Genomic DNA, 16,697 nt, shown 5'->3' with positions numbered 1-16,697 from the left:
GAAATTGAGCAGTGTGCTCAAGGGTGTGCTTCTTCCTCCATTTACAAGACACTAGAGCTTTGCAATGACCCCAGAGCAAATCTTCATCCTGTCCCCTATGCCCAGAGAGAGCCCTTGATATCAGGAGTAAACAGCAAGGACAGACAAATGAATGTGCTGCCATGAAACCTAAAAGTTCAGAAGGTGAGGATCAGTTTCTCCTAAGCATCTGGGCACACTGTGGAAGACTTCTTGTCTCCAGGATTAAGTAACTGCCATGACAGAACTGTGTCCCAAACCAAAGGCTTTAACATTTTGCAGTGGCAGAGGCAGAAAAGAGGTATCCTTAGAAAGACCATCTTTAAATAATAAAGCAAGAACAGGGGACACACACAAAAAAAGAAAAAATTAGAGGTGATCACAGACAGGGTACTTACACTTCTCACCACTATGACATTAAACTATGACAAGAAAAAACTTCATCCATGTTTTCTTTTTCTTCTCTTTCTACATACTCGCTCAGCCTCCCAAGCAGTAGGCAGAAGCTGAAGGCTCCTGAAAACCTGCTTTATTAGATTCCAATAATCTTGTTGCCTACCTGGAAAGGTGTCTTCTTCACTGTTGAGATTTTCCAGAATACACTCTTTAGAACCATCAACAGCAGAGTCAGAGAAAGGTACACTCACTTCTACTCCAGCTGAAGCCACGTTGGCTCACATAACATCCCCTGGCTGGTCCTCTGGGTTCACATGCATTCATACAGTCCCTCTGATCATAGTTATACACTTGCAAAATTATTTGCTCTCACTAGACCCCCAATATTCTTTAACAAAAACCCAGAATCAGGTTTCTATATATTAAAACCAGAAAGTTTGTTCCACAGCAAGTGAGCTACTTCAGGGTACATACCATAAACAGCAAGTGATGAACTCTGCAATTAGACAGAAGAAGATGCTATGAGGATCAGATTAATTCTTCTGCACCCCCGCCCCCACCCCCACAGATCTGTCAGTCTCTTGATGACTTCAGGGAACTAGTTGTAAGACAATGGTTGAGTCAAAGGCCAAGAATCAAACATGCTAGAATAGAGGACACCTGTGGAAAAGACAAGACCTTTTCCCACAGAATCTATCTAGAAGTTGATTTACATTGGCAAATACACAATGCCTAAACCAAAGAGAAAAACTGGTGTTGAGGAAAATTCCTCTGTGTTACAGTTGATAATGAATGCTGTCATCTAAAAACATTCTAAGATATCACATATCCGACGGGAAGACACTCCCAGTGAATTCCAACCCCAAAAAATGAATTGGACATGTCAGACATAATGTGCCTTCTCAGATTATCACAATTAACAGAAGGAAAGAAATCAGAAAAGAAACAGTTGTTTTTTCATTTTGTTTTCTTTTGAAGTTTAGTTTCCAGGATACATGTGCAGTACTGTGCAGGTTTATTACACAGGTAAATGTGTGCTATGGTGCTTTGCTGCATGTATCAACCCATCACCTAGGTTCAAGCCCCACATCCATTAGCTATTTATCCTGATGCTCTCCCTCCCCAATCCCCATCAGACAGGGCATTCTTTAGATAGAAAAAGGGGTTCTTACCTCACCATCATCCTCAGAAGTGATGCTCCTGCTATCCTCAGAAGGAGCTGGAGGGAGACAGAGTAAAAGTCAGTACCCTGGTGGCTGGAGACTGTGAGTAACTCAGGGAGCTTTGCTGGGTGTGGCATATGGAGTGTGGGACTGAAGATTCTGTGACCATCTCAGAGAAACAACTATGTTCAAATAGTACTGTGAGGGAGTCTCACCACATATCTTTCATCTTAGACAATGCCTAGACCTAATAATACTCTCGCATTCCCAATTCACAAAAGATATTAACCAATCCAAAAGTAAGGCTTAGATGTTTGCTGTGACATAGGCAGGAAAAACTGGTCTCCTGGGAAAAGTAATCATTAAATATCAGAGCAAGAAACGATGGTTACAAAAGCAGCCAACAAAGCCCATAGACACACATCCTCTCATCTCTATCTTATTAAAATAAAACAAAAATAAGTCAGACCTCTACAGCTATTTTTTTTTGTTCTGGCTTCATAGCCCCCTTCCTAGGTTCCAAAGACACAGGTGTAACCCAACTGCTCCCAGAAATTCTCCTAGGGTATCATTTTTGGGTTTTTGTTTGTTTGAGACAGAGTCTTGCTCACCAGGCACCAGCCTGGAGTACAGTGATAAGATCTCAGCTGACTGCAACATCTACCTCCTGGTTTCAAGAAATTCTCCTGCATCAACCTCCTGAGTAGCTGGGACTACAGGCACACACCACCACACCCAGCTTATTTTTGTAGTTTTAGTAGAGATGGAGTTACACCATGTTGCCCTGGATGGTCTTGATCTCTGGACCTCGTGATCCACCCACCACAGCCTCCCAATGTGCTGGGATTAATGGCCTAAGTCACAGCACCCAGTCTAGGGTATCATTTTCTACCTACAGAAATTGTCCTACTGCAGCTTCCCTCATGGATGGCGTCCACTGGCCAATCTTTAGAGATACAAATCTCAGCAAGAAGTTATTTCAGTGAGTGACTCACCCACCCTCCTACTCCAGGTGAGGTCACACTGGATTACACGAGATAACCCTGAGCTTTCCTCCATGTTCTCAGACTCTCTCTAGGCTCTGTGGAGCCAGAGGTATTCAACAAGATATTGCTTACACTTTCCAGCCTTCAACTAAGAAAGAGAAGCTGAAGGAAACATCTTTCCATTTTTCCTTCCACTGGCCCATTATGGGTCTCACCTCCAATCCCACAACCCTGAGATCCCAACTTTGATGTGCACGCTTTGTGTGACATGAGTCCAACAATCAGACCCTAAGCCAGGCTCACAGCAGACATGCAAGACAGCATTCTGTGGGGATGGAAATGCTCTCTCATGTACAGCTGCTGGGCCATTTCATGGTGGTTGTTGTGATGAGGTTTTGAATATTTCATTGTATATATTTATTCAACTATAAACAGGTATGTAAATGACTGAGAAGCACACTAAATGGGACAGCTCCAGAGATCCAGACATGAGGAAGACCTGACTCTACTCTCCTGGTGTTTTTTGCAAAATTGTTTGCTGCTCTGATCCTACCACACATTTATGTTTACTTCCTGGGCCTATGCACAAGAACCTGTCACTGTGTGGGGCTGAGGATGTGACAGTGAGGACAACATCCAGGTCCAGAGGGATTCCAGCAGGGATGTGCTTGCACCCAGTGGAAGAGAGTGGCACTGCACACCCTGTCTAGACTAGATCAGAGAAGGAGCAGAGGGGTGGGGGTGTCTCACTGTCCTCAGGAGCTCACCCTCATCTCCAGAGACCCTGACTCAAAAACTGGGCAGGCTCCAGGATGAGTGTGTGGCTCAACAAACTGGATGGGCTGAAAAGAAAATCTTTCCACACCTGCACCAGATCCCAGCCCACGGTTGACCTAGAGCTCATCCCAGGAGTGTGTTCATTAAAACATCCATGGAGCCTAAAGTGTCCATCCCAGGACTGAGCTCTGGGGTAAGGACAAATGAGGAAGACACAGTAACTGCCCTGCTAAATACCCATAGCCAGGGTTTCTCTATTCACCTGTGGGAAGACTCAGACTTTGAGGTGGAAGATTTTAAACCATCTCCAAAATAAGTGGAAACTGAGATGTTATGGACTGCACAGAAGAGTTTCAAGGATGACTTGGAGTCTGGGATCAGTCCCCAGCCTTTTGCTGAGATCACCCTGCACTGGAACTCATGTCCTTCCCCACCTGCCCTGCTACTTTGGAGTACTGCAGCTGCTCAAACCAATAGCTGGAAGACTCTGTCCAGGTGAAAAGCATTTCTGGGCCAGAAGACGTTCGGCAAACAGGGTCTACTGAAGAATCATTCCTCAGGAGATTTCCAGAAGAGGTGAAAAATAAAAACTTGTCTGTCTCAGCCACAGAAAGATCAGGCCTGGGACCTCTCTGTGTCTGTTCCGACCCTGAGGTCCATTCCTACTGACTCATGTCCTGTCTGTTCTGTCAGAAAAATGGGGACCTGATTCCTGTTCTGCCCCTCTCCGCAATGACACTCTGTTGGTATCATTGCCATCATCGCACAAAGAAATGGAGAAGACATGGGTCAGGAAGGAAGCTCCTTTCTCAAGGTATTTAGGGTGATGTTCACCCCCAGCTTTTAACAAAGAGGAAGGCCAAGACCTACTCACTCCTCCCCAGAAGGGATCTCATATCCTGCCTAACCCTGGTGATGATGCTGAACTGATGCCCCTAACATGGCAACCTTGACATTCTCTTTTAACAATGTCCCAAATGTCCTCATTGTTTCCCCTCTGATCCTCTAAATTATGTTCTCCTTCAAGTCTAGCATGAGGCTCTCCCTTGCCCTCTCCCATGGAGCCCACTAAGCAGGTGTCCATGAATTCTAAGAACCTCAGTGTTGTTAACACTGATATTTTCCTTGACTCACACACAGTAGCAACCCTGCAAGCACCAATGGGAAGCCTCGTCTAGAGATTAAAGACGTCTAGGACAATCTGGTGATGAGAAAATCACTTCTGGAGTAAACAAGAAACATTACACAATCAAAGAGTTTCATTCTTTTCTTCCATTGGGAAAATACTGACACATACAGAACAATCAAATTTTACTGAAAAGCAATGCATCTCCACAGAATGAATGCTCCAAAAAAATAACCCTCAAACCATCATGTGGTCCACTTAAAATTCATCATGACTTAAAGCACCTACCTTGGCTCTCTGTGTGTAAAGGTTTTCAGAAGGAAACAAAAACCTATTTCAACAGTAGCATCAATAGGGCATGATAAAGATTCTTTTGTCTCAGATCTAAGTTCTTCATGAAGACATCTGTTTCTCACAGAAAACCCTAGATCCTCACACCTATTAGAAACCTGAAGCTAGGGAGGTTCTCCAGACAAAAGCAAGCAAGAATATCTCCCCTGACTTATCACTTAGATTTGTCATTAGGAAGAAAGTGACATTAGAATGTGTACAATGTTAGAGAGGGGAACAACACACACTTTAAGAAAAGTAGAGAGGAGAACATCAGAATAAAGAGCTAATGTATGCAGGGCTTAATACCTAGGTGATGGGTTAACAGGTGCAGCAAACCATGCCAAACTTTTAGCTATGTAACAAAGCTGCACATCCTGCACATGTATCCCAAAAATTAAAATCAAATTTAATTAAAAAAACAAATTGCCAAACAAGGCAAATCAAAAGAAACACAAAGTAGCTTAGCAGCTGCCTAGGGCCACGGGTGGGGTCCTTGAGAAGAAAGAGAAGTGAATACTAATGGCTATAGGGTTTCTCTGAGGAAGAATGAAAAGATTCTAAACTAAGATTGTAACAATGGCTGCACAACCCTGTAAATATAGTAACAACACTAACCCACTTTAAAGAAGTTAATTGTTTTGCATGTCAACTATGAGACAATAAGGAAGTGTAAAAGATAAAGAATACTTACAGAGGTCATTTGGGGCTGTCACGATGTCCTACAACAAGAGAAAAACACACAATACATCGTAAGCATCATATCATGCTGGGTGCTATTGGTGCAGATCTTTTCACATGGTGACATTAGAAAACCACATGTCACTGGTCCCCAAACAAAGCATTGAAGATGCTTCCGTAAAAGACAGCAAGATGTTTTAGAAATGTAGCAAGTGGCCATGTAAGCTGGCAAATACCGTATAATATTTTAAAAATTATATGCTGCTGCTAAAAAATGTGCCCCCAACCAGATTGTAAGCTATGCCATCTAGTGACAGACACCGTCAATCAGGCCTCAGTTGGTCAGAATCTCCACTGACTGGTCGCTAGAGTCCATGACAACTGAGGTCTGATTCACCACGGCAGTCAAAAATGATATTCACTAGATATTCCTGAGGCCACAGAAAATAAAAATTTCTTTTCGAGCCAAAAAATGCATCTTACCACGTCACGGGGTAGCTCATGGTCTTTGATGTCATCTAATATAAGGTCCTGTAAGACCTCCACAGGACCTAAGAGAACACAGAGTGTCAGTCAGTGCATTGGTGCTGCTAAGGAATCTCACAAGGAGCTATGAAAAATGTAAACTGGGCTGGAGCATATGGAGCTGGGCGTTTGATAAGAATGGACCCAGCTGCTGCTGGACCATTCTCCTTGGTACTGAAGAAAGAAAAAGTAGAGGAGAAGAAAGAAATGAAAGAGCCTGGCTTCCTAGCCAGGGCAACCTCATCAATGTGAAATCGTCATTTGAAGAACCGGTTAATACAGAAAGGCAGTGTACTATAGAAACAAGAAGTAGATTAGGGCTGCCTAGAACCAGCGGTGTGGGGGGGTTGAGGAAAACAGAGGAGTCACAACGAAGGGGGTTTTCTGATTGGAAACCAAGAGGTTCTAAATTAGATTCTAACAATGGTTGCACAACCCTGTAAATAGAGTGAAAACACTGAATTACCTAATTTAAATGAATGAATTGGTATGCATGGCAACTACGTCTCAGTAAGTGTTTAAGAGAAAAAGAATACATACGCTGGTGATACTGGGGCGCAGGCTTCTCCTGCAATAAGAGAAAAAGAAACACCATGAAGATTACACCATGCTGGGTCCTATTGGCACAGGTCTTGTATTCACTTGGTGACATTAGGAAACCAGACGGCAGACTGGGCGCGGTGGCTCATGCATGTAATGCCAGCATCTGGGGAGGCTGAGGTAGGAAGATCATGAATGCAAGAGGTTGAGACCATCCTGGCCAACATGGTGAAACCCCGTCTCTACTAAAACCTACAAGAAACCCGGCATGGTGGTGGCGACAACCTTCAGTCCCAGCTATTCGAAAGGCTGAGTCAGGAGAATTGCTTGAATGCAGTCGGAGGAAACTGCAGTGATGTGAGATAACACCACTGCACTGTAGCCTGGTGAAAGAGAGACTCTGTCTCAACAACAAAAGTAAACTAAACAAAAAACCAGATGTGAAACAGTGATGAAGTCACAGGCCCCGAATAAAGCACAGGGGATCCTTGCAGAAAATGCTGTGGGTTTGGAATACCTAGCAACTATCTATACTGGCTGAAAAATACAAAATTATTTTTCAAGAAGAAAATGTGGCTACTGAGAAATATGCCCAAAACCAGATTCTAAGTTATGCCATCTTTTGACGGACATCGTCAATCAGGCCTCAGTTGGTCAGAATCTCCACTGACTGGTCGCTAGAGTCCATGACAACTGACATCGTATTCACAAGGGCAGTCAAAAATGATATTCACTAGATATTCCTTAGACCCCGGAAAATGAAAATTTCTTTTCGAGCCAAAAAATGCATCTTACCACGTCACGGGGTAGCTCATTGTCTTCGATGTCTTCTAATATGAGGTCCTGTAGAACCTCCACAGGACCTAAGACAACACAGAGTGTCAGTCAGTGCATTGGTGCTGCTGAGGAATCTCACAAGGAGCTATAGGAAATGTGGAACGGGCTGGAGCGTATGGAGCTGGGCGTTTGATAAGAATGGACCCAGCTGCTGATGGACCATTCTCCTTGGTGCTGAAGAAAGGAAACATAGAGGGGCAGAAAGAAATCAAAGAGCCTAGCTTCCTAGCCAGGCAAACCTCATCAAGGTGAAATCGTCATTTGAAGAACCGGTTAATACAATAAGGCAGTGTACTATAGAAACAGGAAGTGGATTAGGCCTGCCTAGAACCAGGGGTGTGGAGGGTTGGGAAAAACAGAGGAGTCACTACTAAGGGGGTTTTCTGATTGGGAACCAAGAGCTTCTAAAATTAGATTCTAACAATGGTTGCACAACCCTGTAAATAGAGTGAAAACACTGAATCACCTAATTTAAATGAATGAATTGGTTTGCATGGCAACTACGTCTCGGTAACTGTTTAAGAGAAAAAGAATACGTACGGAGGTGATACTGGGCCGCAGGCTTCTCCTGCAATAAGAGAAAAAGAAACACCATGAGGATTACATCATGCTGGGTCTTGTTGGCACAGGTCTTGTATTCACTTGGTGACATTAGGAAACCAGAGGGCAGACTGGGTGCGGTGTTCATGCATGTAAACCCAGCTTCTGGGTAGGCTGAGGCAGGCAGATCATGAAGGCAAAAGGTTGAGACCATCCTGGCCAACATGGTGAAACCCCGTCTCTACTAAAAACTACAAGAAACCCGGCATGGTGGTGGTGACAACCTTCAGTCCCAGCTATTCGAAAGGCTGAGTTAGGAGAATTGTTTGAATGCAGTCGGAGGAAACCGCAGTGATGTGAGATCACACCACTGCACTGTAGCCTGGTGACAGAGAGACTCTGTCTCAACAACAAAAGAAAACTAAACAAAAACCCAGATGTGAAACAGTGATGAAGTCACAGGCCCCAAATAAAGCACAGGGGATCCTTGCAGAAAATGCAGTGGGATTAGAATACTTAGCAAGTACCTATGCTGGCTGAAAAATACAAAATTATTTTTCAAGAAGAAAATGTGGCTACTGAGAAATATGCCCAAAACCAGATTCTAAGTTATGCCATCTTTTGACGGACATCGTCAATCAAGCCTCGGTTGGTCAGAATCTCCACTGACTGGTCGCTAGAGTCCATGACAACTGAGGTCTGATTCACAACGGCAGTCAAAAATGATATTCACTTGATATTCCTGAGGCCCTGGAAAATAAAAATTTCTTTTCGAGCCAAAAAATGCATCTTACCACGTCACAGGGTAGCTCATCATCTTCGATGTCTTCTAATATGAGGTCCTGTAGGACCTCCACAGGACCTAAGACAACACAGAGTGTCAGTCAGTGCATTGGTGCTGCTGAGGAATCTCACGAGGAGCTTTGGGAAATGTGGACCGGGCTGGAGCTTATGGAACTGGGAGTTTGATAAGAATGGACACAGCTGCTGCTGGACCATTCTCCTTGGAGCTGAAGAAAGGAAAAGTAGAGGGGCAGAAGGAAATGAAAGAGCCTGGCTTCCTAGCCAGGGCAACCACATCAATGTGAAATCATCATTTGAAGAACCGGTTCATACAGAAAGGCAGTGTACTATAGAAACAGGAAGTAGATTAGGGCTGCCTAGAACCAGGGGTGTGGTGGGTTGGGCAAAACAGAGGCGTCACGACTAAGGGGGTTTTCTGATTGGGAACCAAGAGCTTCTAAAATTAGATTCTAACAATGGTTGCACAACCCTGTAAATAGAGTGAAAACACTGAATCACCTAATTTAAATGAATGAATTGGTTTGCATGGCAACTACGTCTCGGTAACTGTTTAAGAGAAAAAGAATACGTACGGTGGTGATACTGGGCCGCAGGCTTCTCCTGCAATAAGAGAAAAAGAAACACCATGAGGATTACATCATGCTGGGTCCTGTTGGCACAGGTCTTGTATTCACTTGGTGACATTAGGAAACCAGATGGCAGAGTGGGCACGGTGGCTCACGCATGTAATCCCAGCATCTGGGGAGGCCGAGGCAGGCAGATCATGAAGGCAAGAGGTTGAGACCATCCTGGCCAATATGCTGAAACCCCGTCTCTACTAAAAACTACAAGAAACCTGGCATGGTGGTGGCGACAACCTTCAGTCCCAGCTATTCGAAAGGCTGAGTCAGGAGAATTGTTTGAATGCAGTGGAGGACGCTGCAGTGATCTGGGATCACATCACTGCACTGTAGCCTGGTGACAGAGAGACTCTGTCTCAACAACAAAAGTAAACTAAACAAAAACCCAGATGTGAAAGAGTGATGAAGTCACAGGCCCCAAATAAAGCACAAGGGATCCTTGGAGAAAATGCAATGGGTTTGGAATACCTAGCCACTATCTATACTGGCTGAAAAATACAAAATTATTTTTCAAGAAGAAAATGTGGCTACTAAGAAATATGCCCAAAACCAGATTCTAAGTTATGCCATCTTTTGACGGACATCCTCAATCAGGCCTCAGTTGGTCAGAATCTCCACTGACTGGTCGCTAGAGTCCATGACAACTGAGATCTTATTCACAAGGGCAGTCGAAAATGATATTCACTAGATATTCCTTAGACCCCAGAAAATGAAAATTTCTTTTCGAGCCAAAAAATGCATCTTACCACGTCACGGGGTAGCTCATTGTCTTCGATGTCTTCTAATATGAGGTCCTGTAGGACCTCCACAGGACCTAAGACAACACAGAGTGTCAGCCAGTGCATTGGTGCTGCTGAGGAATCTCACAAGGAGCTATAGGAAATGTGGAATGGGCTGGAGCGTATGGAGCTGGGCGTTTGATAAGAATGGACCCAGCTGCTGCTGGACCATTCTCCTTGGTGCTGAAGAAAAAAAAAGTAGAGGGGCAGAAAGAAATGAAACCGCCTGGCTTCCTAGCCAGGCAAACCTCATCAATGTGAAATCGTCATTTGAAGAACCGGTTAATACAATAAGGCAGTGTACTATAGAAACAGGAAGTGCATTAGGCCTGCCTAGAACCAGGAGTGTGGAGGGTTGGGAAAAACAGAGGAGTCACTACTAAGGGGGTTTTCTGATTGGGAACCAAGAGCTTCTAAAATTAGATTCTAAAATGGTTGCACAACCCTTTAAATAGAGTGAAAACACTGAATCACCTAATTTAAATGAATGAATTGGTTTGCATGGCAACTACGTCTCGGTAACTGTTTAAGAGAAAAAGAATACGTACGGTGGTGATACTGGGCCGCAGGCTTCTCCTGCAATAAGAGAAAAAGAAACACCATGAGGATTACATCATGCTGGGTCCTGTTGGCACAGGTCTTGTATTCACTTGGTGACATTAGGAAACCAGACGGCAGAGTGGGCACGGTGGCTCACGCATGTAATCCCAGCATCTGGGGAGGCCGAGGCAGGCAGATCATGAAGGCAAGAGGTTGAGATCATCCTGGCCAACATGGTGAAACCCCGTCTCTACTAAAAACTACTAGAAACCCGGCATGGTGGTGGCGACAAACTTCAGTCCCAGCTATTCGAAAGGCTGAGTCAGGAGAATTGCTTGAATGCAGTCGGAGGACGCTGCAGTGATGTGAGATCACACCACTGCACTGTAGCCTGGTGACAGATTGACTCTGTCTCAACAACAAAAGTAAACTAAACAAAAACCCAGATGTGAAACAGTGATGAAGTCACAGGCCCCAAATAAAGCACAAGGGATCCTTGCAGAAAATGCAATGGGTTTGGAATACCTAGCCACTATCTATACTGGCTGAAAAATACAAAATTATTTTTCAAGAAGAAAATGTGGCTACTGAGAAATATGCCCAAAACCAGATTCTAAGTTATGCCATCTTTTGACGGACATCATCAATCAGTCCTCAGTTGGTCAGAATCTCCACTGACTGGTCGCTACAGTCCATGACAACTGAGGTCTGATTCACAACGGCAGTCAAAAATGATATTCACTTGATATTCCTGAGGCCCTGGAAAATAAAAATTTCTTTTCGAGCCAAAAAATGCATCTTACCACGTCACGGGGTAGCTCATCATCTTCGATGTCTTCTAATATGAGGTCCTGTAGGACCTCCACAGGACCTAAGACAACACAGAGTGTCAGTCAGTGCATTGGTGCTGCTGAGGTATCTCCTAAGGAGCTTTGGGAAATGTGGACCAGGCTGGAGCGTATGGAGCTGGGCATTTGATAAGAATGGACCCAGCTATTGCTGGACCATTCTCCTTGGTGCTGAAGAGAGGAAAAGTAGAGGGGCAGAAAGAAATGAAAGAGCCTGGCTTCCTAGCCAGGGAAACCTCATCAATGTGAAATCGTCATTTGAAGAACTGGTTAATACAGAAAGGCAGTGTACTATAGAAACAGGAAGTAGATTAGGGCTGCCTCGAACCAGGGGTGTGGGGGGTTGGGGAAAACAGAGGAGTCACGACTAAGGGGGTTTTCTGATTGGGAACCAAGAGCTTCTAAAATTAGATTCTAACAATGGTTGCACAACCCTGTAAATAGAGTGAAAACACTGAATCACCTAATTTAAATGAATGAATTGGTTTGCATGGCAACTACGTCTCGGTAACTGTTTAAGAGAAAAAGAATACGTACGGAGGGGATACTGGGCCACAGGCTTCTCCTGCAATAAGAGAAAAAGAAACACCATGAGGATTACATCATGCTGGGTCCTATTGGCACAGCTCTTGTATTCACTTGGTGACATTAGAAAACCAGATGGCAGACTGGGCGTGGTGGCTCACGCATGTAATCCCAGCATCTGGGGAGGCCGAGGCAGGCAGATCATGAAGGCAAGAGGTTGAGACCATCCTGGCCAACATGGTGAAACCCCGTCTCTACTAAAAACTACAAGAAACCTGGCATGGTGGTGGTGACAACCTTCAGTCCCAGCTATTCGAAAGGCTGAGTCAGGAGAATTGTTTGAATGCAGTCGGAGGATGCCGCAGTGATCTGAGATCACACCACTGCACTGTAGCCTGGTGACAGAGAGACTCTGTCTCAACAACAAAAGTAAACTAAACAAAAAACCAGATGTGAAACAGTGATGAAGTCACAGGCCCCGAATAAAGCACAGGGGATCCTTGCAGAAAATGCTGTGGGTTTGGAATACCTAGCAACTATCTATACTGGCTGAAAAATACAAAATTATTTTTCAAGAAGAAAATGTGGCTACTGAGAAATATGCCCAAAACCAGAATCTAAGTTATGCCAACTTTTGACGGACATCGTCAATCAGGCCTCAGTTGGTCAGAATCTCCACTGACTGGTCGCTAGAGTCCATGACAACTGACATCGTATTCACAAGGGCAGTCAAAAATGATATTCACTAGATATTCCTTAGACCCCGGAAAATGAAAATTTCTTTTCGAGCCAAAAAATGCATCTTACCACGTCACGGGGTAGCTCATTGTCTTCGATGTCTTCTAATATGAGGTCCTGTAGAACCTCCACAGGACCTAAGACAACACAGAGTGTCAGCCAGTGCATTGGTGCTGCTGAGGAATCTCACAAGGAGCTATAGAAAATGTGGAACGGGCTGGAGCGTATGGAGCTGGGCGTTTGATAAGAATGGACCCAGCTGCTGCTGGACCATTCTCCTTGGTGCTGAAGAAAGGAAACATAGAGGGGCAGAAAGAAATCAAAGAGCCTAGCTTCCTAGCCAGGCAAACCTCATCAAGGTGAAATCGTCATTTGAAGAACCGGTTAATACAATAAGGCAGTGTACTATAGAAACAGGAAGTGGATTAGGCCTGCCTAGAACCAGGGGTGTGGAGGGTTGGGAAAAACAGAGGAGTCACTACTAAGGGGGTTTTCTGATTGGGAACCAAGAGCTTCTAAAATTAGATTCTAACAATGGTTGCACAACCCTGTAAATAGAGTGAAAACACTGAATCACCTAATTTAAATGAATGAATTGGTTTGCATGGCAACTACGTCTCGGTAACTGTTTAAGAGAAAAAGAATACGTACGGAGGTGATACTGGGCCGCAGGCTTCTCCTGCAATAAGAGAAAAAGAAACACCATGAGGATTACATCATGCTGGGTCTTGTTGGCACAGGTCTTGTATTCACTTGGTGACATTAGGAAACCAGAGGGCAGACTGGGTGCGGTGTTCATGCATGTAAACCCAGCTTCTGGGTAGGCTGAGGCAGGCAGATCATGAAGGCAAAAGGTTGAGACCATCCTGGCCAACATGGTGAAACCCCGTCTCTACTAAAAACTACAAGAAACCCGGCATGGTGGTGGTGACAACCTTCAGTCCCAGCTATTCGAAAGGCTGAGTCAGGAGAATTGTTTGAATGCAGTCGGAGGAAACCGCAGTGATGTGAGATCACACCACTGCACTGTAGCCTGGTGACAGAGAGACTCTGTCTCAACAACAAAAGAAAACTAAACAAAAACCCAGATGTGAAACAGTGATGAAGTCACAGGCCCCAAATAAAGCACAGGGGATCCTTGCAGAAAATGCAGTGGGATTAGAATACTTAGCAAGTACCTATGCTGGCTGAAAAATACAAAATTATTTTTCAAGAAGAAAATGTGGCTACTGAGAAATATGCCCAAAACCAGATTCTAAGTTATGCCATCTTTTGACGGACATCGTCAATCAAGCCTCGGTTGGTCAGAATCTCCACTGACTGGTCGCTAGAGTCCATGACAACTGAGGTCTGATTCACAACGGCAGTCAAAAATGATATTCACTTGATATTCCTGAGGCCCTGGAAAATAAAAATTTCTTTTCGAGCCAAAAAATGCATCTTACCACGTCACAGGGTAGCTCATCATCTTCGATGTCTTCTAATATGAGGTCCTGTAGGACCTCCACAGGACCTAAGACAACACAGAGTGTCAGTCAGTGCATTGGTGCTGCTGAGGAATCTCACGAGGAGCTTTGGGAAATGTGGACCGGGCTGGAGCTTATGGAACTGGGAGTTTGATAAGAATGGACACAGCTGCTGCTGGACCATTCTCCTTGGAGCTGAAGAAAGGAAAAGTAGAGGGGCAGAAGGAAATGAAAGAGCCTGGCTTCCTAGCCAGGGCAACCACATCAATGTGAAATCATCATTTGAAGAACCGGTTCATACAGAAAGGCAGTGTACTATAGAAACAGGAAGTAGATTAGGGCTGCCTAGAACCAGGGGTGTGGTGGGTTGGGCAAAACAGAGGCGTCACGACTAAGGGGGTTTTCTGATTGGGAACCAAGAGCTTCTAAAATTAGATTCTAACAATGGTTGCACAACCCTGTAAATAGAGTGAAAACACTGAATCACCTAATTTAAATGAATGAATTGGTTTGCATGGCAACTACGTCTCGGTAACTGTTTAAGAGAAAAAGAATACGTACGGTGGTGATACTGGGCCGCAGGCTTCTCCTGCAATAAGAGAAAAAGAAACACCATGAGGATTACATCATGCTGGGTCCTGTTGGCACAGGTCTTGTATTCACTTGGTGACATTAGGAAACCAGATGGCAGAGTGGGCACGGTGGCTCACGCATGTAATCCCAGCATCTGGGGAGGCCGAGGCAGGCAGATCATGAAGGCAAGAGGTTGAGACCATCCTGGCCAACATGCTGAAACCCCGTCTCTACTAAAAACTACAAGAAACCTGGCATGGTGGTGGCGACAACCTTCAGTCCCAGCTATTCGAAAGGCTGAGTCAGGAGAATTGTTTGAATGCAGTGGAGGACGCTGCAGTGATCTGGGATCACATCACTGCACTGTAGCCTGGTGACAGAGAGACTCTGTCTCAACAACAAAAGTAAACTAAACAAAAACCCAGATGTGAAAGAGTGATGAAGTCACAGGCCCCAAATAAAGCACAAGGGATCCTTGGAGAAAATGCAATGGGTTTGGAATACCTAGCCACTATCTATACTGGCTGAAAAATACAAAATTATTTTTCAAGAAGAAAATGTGGCTACTAAGAAATATGCCCAAAACCAGATTCTAAGTTATGCCATCTTTTGACGGACATCCTCAATCAGGCCTCAGTTGGTCAGAATCTCCACTGACTGGTCGCTAGAGTCCATGACAACTGAGATCTTATTCACAAGGGCAGTCGAAAATGATATTCACTAGATATTCCTTAGACCCCAGAAAATGAAAATTTCTTTTCGAGCCAAAAAATGCATCTTACCACGTCACGGGGTAGCTCATTGTCTTCGATGTCTTCTAATATGAGGTCCTGTAGGACCTCCACAGGACCTAAGACAACACAGAGTGTCAGCCAGTGCATTGGTGCTGCTGAGGAATCTCACAAGGAGCTATAGGAAATGTGGAATGGGCTGGAGCGTATGGAGCTGGGCGTTTGATAAGAATGGACCCAGCTGCTGCTGGACCATTCTCCTTGGTGCTGAAGAAAAAAAAAGTAGAGGGGCAGAAAGAAATGAAACCGCCTGGCTTCCTAGCCAGGCAAACCTCATCAATGTGAAATCGTCATTTGAAGAACCGGTTAATACAATAAGGCAGTGTACTATAGAAACAGGAAGTGCATTAGGCCTGCCTAGAACCAGGAGTGTGGAGGGTTGGGAAAAACAGAGGAGTCACTACTAAGGGGGTTTTCTGATTGGGAACCAAGAGCTTCTAAAATTAGATTCTAAAATGGTTGCACAACCCTTTAAATAGAGTGAAAACACTGAATCACCTAATTTAAATGAATGAATTGGTTTGCATGGCAACTACGTCTCGGTAACTGTTTAAGAGAAAAAGAATACGTACGGTGGTGATACTGGGCCGCAGGCTTCTCCTGCAATAAGAGAAAAAGAAACACCATGAGGATTACATCATGCTGGGTCCTGTTGGCACAGGTCTTGTATTCACTTGGTGACATTAGGAAACCAGACGGCAGAGTGGGCACGGTGGCTCACGCATGTAATCCCAGCATCTGGGGAGGCCGAGGCAGGCAGATCATGAAGGCAAGAGGTTGAGATCATCCTGGCCAACATGGTGAAACCCCGTCTCTACTAAAAACTACTAGAAACCCGGCATGGTGGTGGCGACAAACTTCAGTCCCAGCTATTCGAAAGGCTGAGTCAGGAGAATTGCTTGAATGCAGTCGGAGGACGCTGCAGTGATGTGAGATCACACCACTGCACTGTAGCCTGGTGACAGATTGACTCTGTCTCAACAACAAAAGTAAACTAAACAAAAACCCAGATGTGAAACAGTGATGAAGTCACAGGCCCCAAATAAAGCACAAGGGATCCTTGCAGAAAATGCAATGGGTTTGGAATACCTAGC

General features: G+C 44.6%; 1 protein-coding gene across 44 annotated transcripts in view; it reads right to left on the bottom strand.

The window, feature by feature from the left end:
- Window positions 1–16,697, bottom strand: part of LOC103790476 (uncharacterized) — a 99,505-nt gene that overhangs the window by 17,216 nt on the left and 65,592 nt on the right. For 39 of the 44 annotated variants that reach the window (XM_078354963.1, XM_078354962.1, XM_078354941.1 and 36 more), the window contains 19 exons: window positions 16,176–16,203; window positions 15,595–15,662; window positions 14,801–14,828; window positions 14,219–14,286; window positions 13,425–13,452; window positions 12,843–12,910; window positions 12,048–12,075; window positions 11,466–11,533; window positions 10,671–10,698; window positions 10,090–10,157; window positions 9,296–9,323; window positions 8,714–8,781; window positions 7,920–7,947; window positions 7,338–7,405; window positions 6,543–6,570; window positions 5,961–6,028; window positions 5,491–5,518; window positions 1,587–1,633; window positions 889–910 (listed from right to left, as the gene is read on the bottom strand). In XM_078354963.1, coding sequence (XP_078211089.1) covers window positions 889–910; window positions 1,587–1,633; window positions 5,491–5,518; window positions 5,961–6,028; window positions 6,543–6,570; window positions 7,338–7,405; window positions 7,920–7,947; window positions 8,714–8,781; window positions 9,296–9,323; window positions 10,090–10,157; window positions 10,671–10,698; window positions 11,466–11,533; window positions 12,048–12,075; window positions 12,843–12,910; window positions 13,425–13,452; window positions 14,219–14,286; window positions 14,801–14,828; window positions 15,595–15,662; window positions 16,176–16,203 — 865 coding nt within the window. The remainder of the gene's footprint in view (window positions 1–888; window positions 911–1,586; window positions 1,634–5,490; window positions 5,519–5,960; window positions 6,029–6,542; window positions 6,571–7,337; window positions 7,406–7,919; window positions 7,948–8,713; window positions 8,782–9,295; window positions 9,324–10,089; window positions 10,158–10,670; window positions 10,699–11,465; window positions 11,534–12,047; window positions 12,076–12,842; window positions 12,911–13,424; window positions 13,453–14,218; window positions 14,287–14,800; window positions 14,829–15,594; window positions 15,663–16,175; window positions 16,204–16,697) is intronic. The other 5 variants (XM_078354967.1, XM_078354971.1, XM_078354969.1 and 2 more) reach the window with 4 other exon arrangements.

Source organism: Callithrix jacchus, chromosome 17 (assembly GCF_049354715.1).
Source record: "Callithrix jacchus isolate 240 chromosome 17, calJac240_pri, whole genome shotgun sequence".
Taxonomy (NCBI): domain Eukaryota; kingdom Metazoa; phylum Chordata; class Mammalia; order Primates; family Cebidae; genus Callithrix; species Callithrix jacchus.
The sequence above is the reverse complement of the archived record's forward strand: the minus strand, read 5'-3'. Positions and strand labels throughout refer to the sequence as shown.